The 15188-nt window shown below is 34.0% G+C and overlaps 2 protein-coding genes across 3 annotated transcripts; one reads left to right on the plus strand and one right to left on the minus strand.

Annotated features, from left to right (window-relative positions):
* Positions 1 to 2048: 2048 nt before the first annotated feature.
* LOC122606679 (long chain acyl-CoA synthetase 1-like) lies at positions 2049 to 8227 on the plus strand. Its single transcript, XM_043779523.1, has 20 exons — positions 2049 to 2125; positions 3009 to 3195; positions 3334 to 3397; positions 3527 to 3616; positions 4452 to 4508; positions 4602 to 4650; positions 5013 to 5089; positions 5180 to 5219; positions 5300 to 5394; positions 5472 to 5639; positions 5786 to 5896; positions 6011 to 6098; positions 6185 to 6251; positions 6374 to 6449; positions 6532 to 6649; positions 7017 to 7262; positions 7340 to 7479; positions 7560 to 7742; positions 7824 to 7943; positions 8031 to 8227. The coding sequence occupies exons 2-20, from the start codon at positions 3047 to 3049 to the stop codon at positions 8076 to 8078; spliced, it is 1986 nt and encodes a 661-aa protein (XP_043635458.1). The 5' UTR covers positions 2049 to 2125; positions 3009 to 3046; the 3' UTR covers positions 8079 to 8227.
* A 670-nt stretch (positions 8228 to 8897) lies between these two features.
* LOC122606838 (probable pre-mRNA-splicing factor ATP-dependent RNA helicase DEAH2) lies at positions 8898 to 14564 on the minus strand. Of its 2 annotated transcripts, XM_043779715.1 has the most exons (7): positions 14143 to 14553; positions 12350 to 12552; positions 11176 to 12260; positions 10198 to 10323; positions 9874 to 10112; positions 9644 to 9762; positions 8898 to 9256 (listed from the first exon to the last, which is right to left on the minus strand). In XM_043779715.1, the coding sequence occupies exons 1-7, from the start codon at positions 14422 to 14424 to the stop codon at positions 9130 to 9132; spliced, it is 2181 nt and encodes a 726-aa protein (XP_043635650.1). In that variant the 5' UTR covers positions 14425 to 14553; the 3' UTR covers positions 8898 to 9129. The 2 variants fall into 2 exon arrangements, with proteins under 2 accessions (XP_043635650.1, XP_043635651.1); XM_043779716.1 differs by lacking the exons at positions 8898 to 9256; positions 9644 to 9762; positions 9874 to 10112 and having other exon boundaries at positions 10230 to 10427; positions 14143 to 14564.
* Positions 14565 to 15188: the final 624 nt, after the last annotated feature.

A 15188-nucleotide genomic window follows, 5' to 3' on the forward strand; every position in this document is an offset into this window, starting at 1 on the left:
CTTTTATATAAATAGCATTTATGTGGCATTGAAGATATACAACTACCTGCCTTTGTATTCTCTCTTTCCACATACAACGAATTAAACGACTATGCATCCACTAGTCGACCACCATCTTGCTTCTTCCATTTGTTTGGAAAGAAAAAGTAACACAAAACGAACATATTTGGTCATAATTAAACATCGAGTAAGTTTATAATCAAAACTATTAAGATTTATAAATAAACTTTAAGGTTCAAATACGAATTTATTTGAAATTTGCTTTATGTTATACTTATATCATGAAGAAAATTTTTGTCTGGCGAGTTTAGATACACCTAGCTTGTCGGATATATGTAGCTTCGTTCTTATGTTTCCTAATTAAAACCTTATATAAGTTAACATATTGTTCAAAAATCTTTAAAGCTCTATCTATATATCATCTAAATATTGAAAAGATGCTTCATATGGTTTATTGATTCCAACGCCGTTTGGAAACATTGTTTTTACCTACAAGATGCAACCTAACAAAAACTTCAAGGTTAGTAGGTGCATAAGAACTTGATCATTGAACAATTCTGAAATAGCACTACAATTTTATACCTCAAACTTTGATATCATTTTTCCTTTTATAGATTTTTTTAAATTTTTAACAGCAAATTAGTAATTAATAGTTAGCATTCAAAACATCATAGTGATATCTAATTGGGCAATATGTGAGCTCAAACCACACATGTCTGAGATAAAACTCAGGGCTCTCGAACCCCCCCCCCCCTTTCCCCCCCTAATAATCTACTCCTACATATGTAAAAAGTAAGATTCAAATCCTAATGAATTTATCAAGGTCTAAGACTTTACCAACAGGCCACTAACAGATTGACTTTTTGTTTTTATGGATTACAAACTTGTAATTTATGTTTTTATCTTTGAACCAAATTGTTGTGTTGACCTCTTACATATCTTTTTAAAATTGTATCAAATATCGAATCGGTCTTATCACATTTTATTGATCGGATCAGGACTTAGACCAAACATAAAAAGGAATTATTGATCATAGTACGTACCTCAAAACAATCTTTAACTTAAACGCAACTTAAATCTAGAACATAAATTTGATAATATTAAGTTTTAACATCATATCGATCATTTAAAGATCAAACCAAAATTTGGCTCGATAATCCATAAGTTAAACAACAAAATACAACTACTAAAACAATATATAGTTACTTATAAATACAAACAAATTAAACAAGGATGGTAAGTTACAAAACAAAAAAACATTATGTTGATTAGAGCAATAATTTTTTTTAAGTGAGTTTCGATTCAAACGTGTTGGAGGCAATTTTAATCAGAGATTTTCTAGACCTCCAAGTCTCCAACACACTCCTCATAGAAAATTCTTTTGAGATGAGAACCCCAAGACTCGAACCCGGGACCTTGGGTAAACTCACCTTGGGGCTCACATGGTGGATTTAGAAGGTACTCCTGACCACTGGGTCCGGTTTAAGCCTGTGGTTGATTAGAGCAATAACTAATTCAAAATTATTGATATTAACGCTAAATCAATGAAAATCAATTATATAAAAAAGAAGTTGTATTAGAAAGTTTAAGTTATAATCTGTTCTAGCTATAATGATAATGACAAAATGACTTTAAAGCAAATGAACATATATAAACAGTGAGAATTAATTATAATTATACCAGTCATCCATGTAGCACGAAAAAAGGGACAAGGAATTTGGTGAAACATAAATATTGTTAAAACGACTTTTAATATATACAAAAACCTTTTTCTTTTATTATTTTTCCCTTTCTTGTGTGTTGATAAATCCTCCAAAACTATGGTTGTTTCACATACCGGTCAAACCAAGGCATATATATATATAGAATAATAATAAAATAATGATAATATATCACATATATTGTACATTTTGCATTAAGATATGTCATGTTATAGTTTGAAGATACAATATAAGTACGTAGCTACATGTAGTTGCATATATACATTGGCCCCTACTTAACTATCTTGTCTTAATTAATTTAATAGTGCTATATATTTCCTACTATGAACTTCTTCTACGTATATTAAGCTCATCTTAATATCATCACAACCATCTACCTTTCTCAACAGTTGTTCTTCTTTCTGGTGAGTTTTCCAGCTACATATCTATGTATTGGGGGGTGGGGGCTATGTAAACTTTTTCTATAAAATTGTGATTTTTCCATGCACTTTTACATAAGTTCTAGTCAGGGATGTCATTTTTTTTTCCCCATAAGATTTTATACTACTCTCTTGTAAAGTAAGGATTCTTTTTACCTTTTTGTTAATCTTTAATTTCTATGTTTTCTTACTTTTCTCTTTGAGTCTTTTTGGGTTTTTCTTTCTTCTCATCCCTACAAAAAAAAACAATAAAATCTTAACCAACACTTTCCAAAAAAGTGTTAATTTAAAGAGGATTTTAGTGATACAAGTTAAAGAAACATCAAATCTTTTTATACCCTCATATATGATACATTATTAGTATACGAAGGTTTAAATGGATGGGTGGTCTAACTTGCACCACTAAAAATTTTCATACTCTACTAACTATGATTGAGAGCTTAACATGATATATGGTTACCAAACCCATGTTGACAAGTTTAAATCCTTAATTACTAAGTATTTTAGTAACGTGAAATTAAGTGGTTGTTTATATAAACTATTTGTATGGGGGCTCAAAGATGTGATTTTTCCCTAATAAATTTTTTTTACTAGCTATCACCTTCAAGGAAACATAAAATAATCACCAAACCCAATAGTAATATATACTCATCTTGTGTATTTTATAGATAGATCATGCATGCTTTGTAGGAGGCTTAACTTTTTTGCCTAGCTAGCTACATTTGTTTACATAACACAAAATAATGACCAGCAGCCCATTCAACAAAATGTAAAGAATTTCAAATTTATATGTACATATGTTATATATTACTAAAATGAAAATGTGCTAGTTTATATATATCTAACTACCTAAAAATAATGTTTGCAGGGTTTAAACAAGTATATATATATACATAGAAGTGGAATATGGATAAAAAGTTTGCAGTGATAGTAGAAGAAGGAAAAAAAGGAGTAAATGGTGAACCATCAATCGGTCCGGTTTATCGTAATCTTCTATCAAAAGATGGGTTTCCTCCTCTTGACACTAACTTAGAATCTACTTGGGAGGTTTTCAAGTAATATACACATATTTCCTTCTTCTTCTTCTTTTGAAATCTTATTAAATTTTTAGGTAAATATTATTTGATCCTAATTATAATACAATGTACGTGATGTTACATAATTAATCTCTTGTTATATATATGTATCTACAGAAATTCAGTTGAAAAGTATCCTAACAACAAAATGTTGGGATGGCGTGAGTTTGTAGATGGCAAAGTATGTACCTAGCTAGCTTTTGGTGATTTTTTGTGACATATATATATAATATTATATATGGGTGCATGCCATGCACCACATTAGCTTGTTACTAGTATATGAGTAATATCTATTGTGTTATAATTTCAGTGGGGGCCATATAAATGGAAAACATACAAAACAGTATATGATGAGGTATTGCACACTGCTTCCGCGACCAGGACTTCCGGAATTGAGCCTGTAAGTGCATGTGTGTATATTTGTGGGTCTAAGTATGTCGAAATTTAATTATAGTTTTTTTTTAGCGGCATTATAATATTATATTAAAAATGCTAGTAAGAAATTAGCTAATTACAAGTATCTAATTTTAAATGTTATTTTCTCTATTTAGCTTTTAATAAGTTATATTGTTATCAATTGTATTGGATGGTACGTGTTAAGCAAGCTGGCCTTAACAAATAAGTTGGGGGCAGCCCGATTAATTGTTGGAACTAGCCACGAGTAAATAAATTAAGGGGTTTGCTAAATACAGCCCTTAGGACTGTGTTTAAGGTGCATAAATTGTTTGTACATTTACCATGAAATTCAGGGACGAGCTTTTAATACGGAATGTACAAATTTTTTTTATGCACGTTAAATATTTAGCATTTCCCATAAATTAAACCCAATTAGCTAGCTAGCTAGGCCGCTATACCTGATGAGTCAATTAGGAGCTAGATTTCCAAGTAACATGAATAACCGGAAAAATCTCATCCATTTAAAATCACCTCCAAGGTAATCTAGCTAATGGATAACATCCTGAACTTCTTTACAAAAGGCCACAAGTTTGAATCCTACTAAAACAATCTTGTGGGTGGCCATGGAAAAGCTAGGTTTAGGATATACGCGTACATCTGAGTCAAAAAGACTACGAAAAAACCTCATCCATTTACCCATCTAGCAGTAACATGTTGAAACTAACACTTATTCCTATGCATTGTCCTAAAGTTTTTATTAAGTGAAATAGATAACTTTTTAGTTCTAGCTACTTTGAACTTTTGGTAATTAATTGGTTATATGATATATATATATATAGGGGTGTAAAGTGGGAATCTATGGAGCAAACTGTCCTCAATGGATTGTGGCTATTGAGGTCAGTTTTCAATTCTCGACTCCTTTTTGTCAATGCTTCTTAAGCTTTTATGATGATCAATTGAATCCACATTAACTTTTCGTATTTGATCAGGCTTGCAATGCTCAAAGTTACATTGCCGTGCCTCTGTACGATACACTTGGTAAGACACTTTTATAACTACTTGTATTTTGCTGATGCTTGGGAGGATTTTGAATACACGTTTTAAATGAACATAAAACAACTATAACTTCACAAAATGTACGTAAAAGTTGACGTTCCAATTTGCTTCTACAGCTTATAGTTGTAACTAGATGAAATGACAAATTAAAGAGAACATTAGTATGATAAATTGTACAAAAATTTTGTTTACTGAGGTATAAGTTTCTATAATTAAGCTAAAAAAGTTAAGTAATCTCATTTTACGTTGATAATCAGTTTCATAATGCACATCCAACGCTGTCCTAAACTTGTTTGGTTTGTTTAGAATGTTAATTAATGAAATTTAAGCTTTTGTCTGAGCAGGGGCAGGAGCAATCAACTTTATATTGGACCATGCTGAAGTTGATGTTGTTTTTGTCCAAGATAAAAAAGTTAAAGAAGTGAGAACCCAAATTTGTTTTTGTACCAAAATTAGTATGTTAACCATTTAATATGCAACTTTCTTATATAACAGTGCTTTAATTTTGCAGCTATTGAATGCAGAGTGTACGCATACTCAACGATTAAAGTGTAAGGATCACTTCTAAACAGTTGCAGAATTGGCTCTAAAACGAGTTAACTAACATTTTTTTTATATGGGATCATTGCAGTGATTGTTTGTTTCACTACAATGGAAAAGGAGGAAAAGGACAAGGCAGAATCAATGGGGATTAAAACGTATGATTGGAGCGAGTTCCTTCATATGGTTAGTTGATTGACCCGTTTGGTTTTATTACATGTTTGCTCTTCAAGATTTATAATCTTTGTTCTGATGTCGAGCAGGGGAGTAAAAATCCAACAGAGCTGCAAACACCTAAATCATCTGATATATGTACAATCATGTACACTAGTGGCACTAGTGGAAATCCTAAAGGTGTTATATTGACTCATGAGAATGCAATAACAAATATTCGTGGAGTTGATCTTTTCATGGAGCAATTCGAGGACAAGGTATAGACGTGCATACCCTGCAAATAAACTTGTAGTTTAAAATGGTGGTGCATTCTTTGTTGGTCTGAAATCCTGGATATGTCACAATTTATGGTGGGTTTTTTTAATGTATCATTATTCTGACTTCTTACATGCTATCTTCTCAGATGACCGTGGATGATGTTTATATATCTTTCTTGCCTCTTGCTCACATTCTTGATCTTATGATTGAAGAATACTTTTTTCGTAATGGTGCTTCAGTCGGATTCTTTCATGGGGTAAGTTGTTGACTTGCTCCTATTTTGGTTGCTTCAAAGGCCTTCCTGTTTTATACCGAAAGCTAGGACACTCAATAAATTACCTTAATTTTGGTTACTGGCTACTTTTTGAAGAATATTAATGAACTGAGGGATGATTTGGTAGAGCTAAAGCCGACATTTTTGGCTGGAGTACCTCGAGTTTTGGAGAGAATTCACGAAGGTGCGGTCTCTTTGTTATCAAACTGCATACAACTTTTATTTAAATGTTAATGTGTTTCACATTTGACTTTGGAATTTATTGTTCAGGTGTGCTTAAAGGGCTAGAAGAAGTTAACCCGAGGAGGAGGAAAATATTCAGCATTCTATACAATCAGTACTTAATCATTTCTCTTTCTCTAATCTTTCTATTTCAAAATGCATAAGAATATGAATATAACAATAGGTTCGTTATCGATACGTCTGGTGAATAACATAAGCTTCTATGTCGATATGCAGCAAACTTAAATATATGAAAGCAGGTTATAAGCAGAAAAATGCATCACCACTTGCAGATTTGCTTGCTTTTAGAAAGGTTGGTGCTGCCATTTGGTACTTCTTATATATGTACAAATCTTTTAATATCTAATATTTTCACCAAATTTTCAAACTTTTAGGTTAAGAACAGGCTAGGTGGTCGTATTCGTCTTATAGTGTCTGGAGGAGCTCCGTTAAGCAGTGAGGTTGAAGAGTTCTTAAGGGTAACATCCTGTGCTTTTGTATGTCAAGGATATGGTAAGTATCAGAAAAGTAAACAATAAAAACTGATGATTAGTTTATTAGGAGGAAACGGGTTGAAGAAGTCAAACGTCACCCAAAAGTATTTTTCTTGCATGAAATGTCCTGAATTAGTTTATTCAGATTTCTAAGCTAATTATATATTATAAGAATTATATTAGTTTGAACAATAATATTTAACAGCAACCCAAAGTGACCCGTTTCAACGTGCAATCCATACCAGTTTTTACCTATCAGGACATTACCCAACCCGCCCATTTGTCCATCTTCACATCTCTAACCAAAATCATCAGGACTAATAAAATCATTCAATACCTAGCATACCCTTCAGTCTCCTAAAATGGAACAATTTTGTTTGATACAGGGATGACAGAAACATGTGGTTTGGCTACTCTAGGATATCCAGATGAAATGTGCATGCTTGGAACCGTCGGTTCAACTTTTGTATATACAGATTTACGTCTAGAGGAAGTTTCAGATATGGGTTATGATCCATTATCTGACCCTCCACGAGGTGAAATTTGTCTTAGGGGAAAAGCTCCTTTCGCTGGCTACTACAAGAATCCAGAGCTCACTAATGAGGTCCTGATAGACGGATGGTTTCATACAGGTGATTAACCCCCCTTACATAGTTATGAGAATTTAACTTATCTTTTAATTAACTTTTTAATGTTTGTATATCATCAGGTGACATAGGAGAGATGCAACCAAACGGTGTCCTGAAAATAATCGACAGAAAGAAACATCTGATAAAACTATCTCAAGGGGAGTATATCGCACTTGAATATTTGGAGAAAGTTTATAGCATCACTCCCATTGTTGAAGATGTATATATTGTAACTCTTCATCTTCTATAATATCGCTTATATTGTATTTATCAACTAAAGCTCGGTAATTATGTCATTAGATTTGGGTTTATGGAGATGGCTTCAAGTCATCATTGGTTGCAGTAGCAGTACCAAACAAAGAGAACGCTGAAAAATGGGCCCATCAGAACAAACATAAAGTTTCTTACGCTGAGCTGTGTAAGCTTACACAGTTCAAGGACTATATCCTATCTGAGCTTAAATCTACTGCAGAGAGGAACAAGGTATATGCTCGTCATACATTGTCCTAAGAAGCTTTATATCGACAAAATATCTAATAGGTGTAAATCTTTTGGTTGTTTTAGCTAAGAGGTTTTGAGCAGATAAAGGCTATAATTGTTGAGCCGCAAACATTTGAAGAGCAAAAGGATTTGTTGACTGCAACTATGAAGAAACGAAGAGCTAAACTGCTCAACCATTACAAGGTAGATTAAGAATCTAGCTATATGTTCTGACTTAGCATTGATGTTTTTAGCTTTTGTAAAAATGTTTGCTTTCGTGATATGATGCAGGCAGGAATTGACGATCTTTATAAGAGCTTGACCCTGAACAAACGCTGAGATGCATCTGTAATGACTAGAAGGGTGATAATGTTTTTAAGTTTGTGTGCAGTGTGCTACCCTTTGTACCTTTATCTCGTTGTTTAAATTATTTCAGAAGCGTCTATTCTTGCATATTTATTGAAGCAAATGGTCATTTGATGAGCTAATCTGTTAGCGCATTTTAAACCAAGAATATTGATGCACGACTGTCTTCAACTCAAACAAACCCAGTTAACTGATTACCAGTTATTATGATTATAGCAACTAATTCACATTTCAACCTCATCAAACTCGTACATCTTTCCAAATGAGTGGGGGACTAACAAATTTGTTTGATATTTTTGTACGAGTCTTAATACTAATAGCATATTCTCTAAACCAAGACAAGAACCCCTTTATTTTTTCTTTAAAACCTAATTGATGGAGAGACAAAAACTATTTAACCAACTTCTATGTAACTCTGGTCGCAGTTCACTTGGATACTCTAACCTTTGGTCTTGCGTGATAATGTAGTGATCAAGCATTTCATTCATGAATAGAAAAAGAAAGTACTACAAGCCATATGTTACGGAAGTCTACGGTCTTCCATTTTGCACCCAGCGGAAACCAATATCTTGAAATGTCTAAAATAGTTGATCTTTGCAATGTGCAAAAATAACAACTGCAAAACATGTTCAAGCTCAGGTTTACACTTTTTAAACATTTCTTAAAGCGGGTTTTTGTTTATAAGAATGATAAACTTCCCTAGTTCCCTTCCCAAACAGAACCAGCCAATGAGACATGCATAGTCGCATACCAACAATTTCTTCTCAGAACGCGTCAAACAAACATATCAGGTGCCAGGGAAGAAAAAGAACACAAAACTCATTTAGGATTATTCGGTTGATACAGAACAAACTCACTTTTACTAAACTAGGATACATGATGACATCATCAGCAACAGTTTGCTGAACTTAGAATTTCATAGTTGTGAGCGCCCTCAAGTAGATATGATAGAAGCAAAACCTAATTGCAAGAGCCAATAGGGTGGCAAATAAGACCTAATTGCACGAGCCAGAGGGTTCCAGTTCTATCTTCTGTTTTTGCTCTCTTCCTTGTCTTTTTCCCTTTTCTTGTAGAGTTTCTCCAACACACGTTTCGCTTCACATTGTGGGAAGTTCTCAAGATCATAGTAGTGTGGGGCGATATCAACAATCCTGAAGGTAAGAAACACAAACAAAACAGAATTATACCGCTGTTGCATGATTATACTAGGTTACCAAGAAAAAATGTATTCAAGTGTTTGGACATGCTTTAGGTATTTATAGTAGGAAGTATCAAATCGCTAGTTCACCATTTTCTGATCATTTGGGAGCTTTACAAAATTATAGGGTTAAATCCATATTTTGTATAAAAAAAAATGGTGGTTTATGTTGGTTACAAGAATGGGGTACAGAAGCAATTCATTATTCACCCCCTATAAGATATAAGATAGGACTAAAAGTCTCACTGAACATTAAATACGTTGTAACATCAAGCTGCAATAATTATCTAATGAGTTCAAAAAGACAGATTCAAACATCAATTTAGGGAAGATGACTAACCATTCACCACGAACATCTGTAACGGTACGTATGAAATTCCTGCTTGTTAAAACGTACTCGTTGTATATCACCCATTCAGGCTTATGATCCAAACAATTTGACGGGTGCAAGTGAACAACCTGTGAATTTAAGACATAGTAAGGATTTGTTAAGTTTACAATTTCCAATCCCACCATGTTTCACCAAAAAAAATTTTTTTTTTTAAAGAGCTCAAGGAAACATAAACATACTTGATTGTCTTTCACAGTCAAATAATGTCCAGTGCGCTCCAAATGGGCAACCTGCATAAAATACCCTGCTAGCATAGCTTTTCTGATGTTGATGTAATAGTCCCGGCTGTTAAAATCCGTACTGCATAACTTGAGGCCAAAACGGGACATAATACGAGCTAATTGTTGCCTCACATTATCAGCAGACTTAAGTGCCCTCTGATTCACAAAGTTTTCATAGCACCATGATTGATCTTCATCTGAAAGAAACAAGAATGAACATTAAACAATATATTTATTAAATAGTAGATAAAAGACTGATAAGACCTGAGAATAGGTACTTACTATTTTGCTTGTAAGCGTGATATACGTTCAAAAGTGTGAGATGATCCCCATCAATGTGTCCAAATCGAGCTTTTGCCTCATCAGCAGCCTTCTGAGCTTCTCTAGGCCGAACGAAGCAATTGGGTACTAAAGAAAAAATTGGGTTATCACAGAAGAGGCCCACGGTAGGTCAGTCAGCAGATTCATAGAGGCGAAGAGAGACCACACCATTTGCTTCATGAGAGAGAATACTGAGAAATGGCAACTATTTGCATCAGCACTTGCTTATAAATTCTATGGTGCATGCCAACCGGGGGATGGCATAGAACCCAGACAAACAGTTGCTGATGACAACCTAAGACACATCGAGGGGTATTTTGAATGTGCATTTTGAAAGTGATTATTTAGCTTAGAGAGCTTTGGTAACATATACTCGTTTGCGGTTTTTAGGTTACACGTTATTTCCAATAGGTCAAACAAAGAAAAATCATATAACAAAAATGTTGAATGGCTTGAAAGCCATCCAAAATTCTTTAAGCAAAAAACCTCATTGATCATTTTAGTATAAAGAAACTTAAATACAATGTTTTAATCATGCTTGAGACATTACTCATGTCTAATAAAAATAAGTTTGGGGAAAGCACCAAAAATGACACATCAACATCTTCAGACCAACACTAAACACACAACGAATTTTAAACTTTAAAATGTAGCACATTCAAACACTACACCCTGCAAATTAAAGTATTACAGCTAGATATCTGATTCTGGTTATTCAATATCACAGAACTTCCTTTCAATGTGCTCATTCAAGTACCCCCTCCCCTCTCTAACCACATACTCACGTATCACCACATGCGGAGATTAAGGTCCATGCAAAAGCATTATTAAATGTATTTACCAATATGCAGCCACATATCTCTGACTTCATATATCTTAATCCGCTAAAAAATGAAACATAAACCATAGAAAGTAAAAGATAACAAATGTAACCTGTACCTGATAGCATAGCTGAGATAGAAAGGATTTCATTCGAACAGTTAAATTCAGGGCTCACAACCAGCATCTTCCCCATCTGAGGATCGAGTGGAAATTCACTCATAATTTCACCCAATTTGGTCAAGTTTCCTTCATCATCCAATGCTCCCAGATAATTCAAAACCTCCAAAGCACGCATCAAAGTCTCAGGAGCAGGCGGATCCATAAAATCAAAATGAACTAGATCATCAATACCAAGTTTCTTCAGAGTAAGAACCGTATTTGCAAGGTTCGAGCGAAGAATCTCCGGGTAGGTTTGAGGCTGAAGGTCATTATTAAAACTTCTTTCCGTGTATAATCTAAAACATTTACCAGGTTGTGTTCTCCCGGCACGACCAGATCTCTGGTGAGCGCTCGCCTTTGAGATTGGAGAAACCAACAAAGACTCAACACGAACACGTGGATTATAAACTTTCTGCTTTGCAAAACCTGGGTCTATGACATACACTATACCATCAATGGTTAAAGATGTTTCAGCAATGTTTGTCGAAATCACAATCTTCCTACCAGCAGGCCCACCCTCAGTTACCGGAGGAGGAGCAGGCTCGAATATCTTTTGTTGCATAGCTGGTGGGAGCGTCGAATACAAAGGAACGACTTTTACAGGCCCAACCTGGTCTCCCATATTACCAACCTCTTTCGTTATTTTGCGACATGCATCTTCTATTTCCTCTTCTCCGGTAAGAAAAACAAGTATATCACCTGGAGGTTCACACATATGTATTTGTACAACTGTCCGGATTGCTGCCTCAAGGTAGTCCCGTTCAGGCTCCTGGGTATAAAAGATTTCCACAGGATGAAGCCTACCGGGAACTTTCATTAATGGTGCACCAAAGAAATAACCCTGGAATTTTTCTGCTTCAAGAGTAGCACTCATAACGACTAGTTTAAGATCGGGTCTATTTTTCAGCACTTCCTTTAAAAGCCCAAATAAAACATCAGTAGCCAACGTTCTTTCATGAGCCTCATCAAGGATAATCACTTTATATCTTTCCAGAAGAGGATCGGTCATGGCTTCTCTTAGTAGCATACCATCTGTCAAGTATCTATTGAAAAAACAACATCAGTCACCTAAAACTGTAAAAGTTTTGAAAGCAATTTATTTCCAAATTAAGTTAGAGTTTGTGACACTTACTTCAAGACAGTTTTGGCACTGCTGCAATCTTCAAAACGAATGCTGTAACCTACTTCTTCTCCAATTGTGACATCCATTTCCTCTGCAACACGACGAGAAACAGACATTGCAGCCACCCTACGAGGTTGGGTGCAACCAACCATGAACTTCTTCCGTTTATCTGCACTCTCTAACTCAACAGCTTCCAAGACAAACTGAGGGATCTATTTGGCCACAAATTCAACATTCAAATTAGATATAGTTAGTGTAATGATGCGTAATCTCTCAAATCAAAAAAGCAGAACCAAAAACAAATAAGAGAACATAATAACTACTGAACAGATGGTTTGCATCCCATGGTATGTATTTGACTTATTCAACTACATATAGACCCACATACTTGATACGGAGTACTTCTTATTGAAACAGTGACCCTACAACTCGCTAACTAATTTTATGACATTTACACATAATAAACTTGTTCTCCTAACAAAGCTGGAACCATGCCACATATGATTTAACCCACCGGACAAAGTGACGTGAATATGTGAACTTAAGAAACCGTCTCAAGATAAAACGGGTCAAAGATGCCACCTTCAATACCTGAGAGAAGGCTAGTAATCATACACCCCACCATCCCAAAAAGACTTAAAGAGTCCACCTTTCTAATTAAGTTTGTTTCAAACTTTCAAAAATAAGTGTCTACCTCCAAAATTAAGACTACATTAACTTTACCATTCTGCCCTTAATAATTTTTTCACAAAATAGATTTCCTAAAGTTTGTACATGAACAATGTAAACTTCATTTTGGTTATTACACAGTGCAATCGTTCCTAAAACTGCACTTATTTTGGTGCAGAAGAATTATAAAGCCTTAATCTAACAATAACATCACAAGAGGAGTAATAGCAAAGATAATATTCAACATGGAAACACCAAAACATGGAGCTTCACCAAAACTACACTTATTTTTCTGCTTTTCATATAGTAAAAAGCAACGTGACTATTTCGGTAAAAAGTTTCCATGTGGTTTCTGGGTAAATATGACAGCTTTTTTCAATGTTCTTGGGTTTTTTCAATGTTTTTACCAATGTTATTGTTACCAATACTCTAATACTTCAACAAAAAACTTTCAAAAGCCACATCCCCATATAATGATATCTATACAAAAAATAGACCCATGCCATCCATATATACACAAAGTCACAAATCCCAAATTAAACACATAATCTTATACATACATATACAAAAAAAAACCATCACCAAGGTGGCCTTGCCGTCAGGCGTCTCAAGTCTGAAGTTCAAGGCTTCAAGTCTCACGATATAAACATCTTGTCGTTGGTCAAGAAAAGGATGTGATACTCAGGTTAGGCTGCCTACATATTAGTCCTAATCTTGCAAAAACCTCCGTTATTTACCACTTCACACAATGACACACATTTTTACATAAAACATGCAATTATCTTTACAACTATCCAAATTCACAGCATATAAATAGTCTCCTCACTAGTCTCGAATTCAAAACATCCTCAGCTGGACATCTTGGGAGGTGACATGGTCACACAGATATCCCAGTTAGGCAAAGCCTCCTGCTTTATATACATACACACACACACACATATATACGTATATATATATATATATATTGGCAAACTATCTTATTCCTAAACATATACATACATACATACATACATATATATATATATATATTATATTTAATGGCAAACTATCATATTCCTAAACACATACACATATGCATACATATAAACACATAAATATATATATATAGATATATAAAAAAAAGGTGAGCTAACCTGAGTAGTTTTACCACTACCAGTTTCACCAACCAAAATCAAAGTCTGATTCTCTCTCAAAACTTTAAAAAACTCATCTTTTTGTTGCCAAACAGGCAAAGTCTTTCGCTTTTCCAATATCTCGTAATATCTCGCTGAATACGCCCGTCCATTCCAATGATTCACCATCGGCGTTCCGTGAACCGCCGCTCCGCCGTTCGCTCTATTGATCTTCGCCGCCGCCGCCGTTCCGTCGTCCACCACGTCGAATAAACTCACCTTCCGTTTCCTTTCTGTCCCCATTGATTTTGATTATCAAACCCTAATTTTTAGATTTGTTTGGTGGGGAGATTTGAAAGCGATGCGTTTCGCTCCCCCCTGATGTATAGATATATAGAGAATGTATGTATATGAATGAATGAAACCCTAATTTGAGTTGCGAGGGGAAAATATAAAAAGAGGATTTCTTATTTTTATTATTATTATTTTACTTTGTAGGTCGGCTTATACAAGTTTAACACACAAATAAAATACTTAAATTCATTAGTTTATTATTAAAACAGTTATTTTTGTATTTTATGGTTCAAATTTTTTTAAAGTTTTTTTTTATACATATAGAACACATAACTACTGTGGTTAAAACATAAAATCAAGTGCTAAATAGTCGTTTTCATGTATGATATTTATATTGATCGTGTCCTTTCAAACTTGTTAGATAAGTTTAGAAATTGTAATACTAAACTTGCCTTCTGTCGTCACTTTTTACTCAACACACAAATCAAATGTTACGTGAGTCGTTTTAAAAAACCCAAAGAAGACACTTGACTTTTGTCATCACTTTTACTATACTATTTTAGAATATGCAATTATTTAAATCATTACATACATTTATTAAATATAAAAAGTATGTTCTATTAAATAAATTTATATAGAGGATTTTTAAATATGCAATATATATAAATCTCGTAGATGGTTGGAAAATATTTAAAAAGAGTTATCTAATATTCAAGTTGAACATCAGATCTAATTGTCTTTTTCAAATAATCGAAATATTTATATTTTGTTTA

Source organism: Erigeron canadensis, chromosome 7 (genome assembly GCF_010389155.1).
Source record: "Erigeron canadensis isolate Cc75 chromosome 7, C_canadensis_v1, whole genome shotgun sequence".
Classification (NCBI taxonomy): domain Eukaryota; kingdom Viridiplantae; phylum Streptophyta; class Magnoliopsida; order Asterales; family Asteraceae; genus Erigeron; species Erigeron canadensis.

Excerpts from the sequence above, each read along its gene's own strand:
- LOC122606679 (XM_043779523.1), top strand. The coding sequence starts at position 3,047 with ATGGATAAAAAGTTTGCAGTGATAGTAGAAGAAGGAAAAAAAGGAGTA. Across the intron at positions 5,220-5,299 it reads GCATACTCAACGATTAAAGT|TGATTGTTTGTTTCACTACA; the intron begins GTAAGGATCACT and ends GGATCATTGCAG. Across the intron at positions 7,480-7,559 it reads TCACTCCCATTGTTGAAGAT|ATTTGGGTTTATGGAGATGG; the intron begins GTATATATTGTA and ends TTATGTCATTAG.
- LOC122606838 (XM_043779715.1), bottom strand. The coding sequence starts at position 14,424 with ATGGGGACAGAAAGGAAACGGAAGGTGAGTTTATTCGACGTGGTGGAC. Across the intron at positions 9,763-9,873 it reads TGACTGTGAAAGACAATCAA|GTTGTTCACTTGCACCCGTC; the intron begins GTATGTTTATGT and ends TTAAATTCACAG. Across the intron at positions 9,257-9,643 it reads ACAGATGTTCGTGGTGAATG|GATTGTTGATATCGCCCCAC; the intron begins GTTAGTCATCTT and ends TCTTACCTTCAG.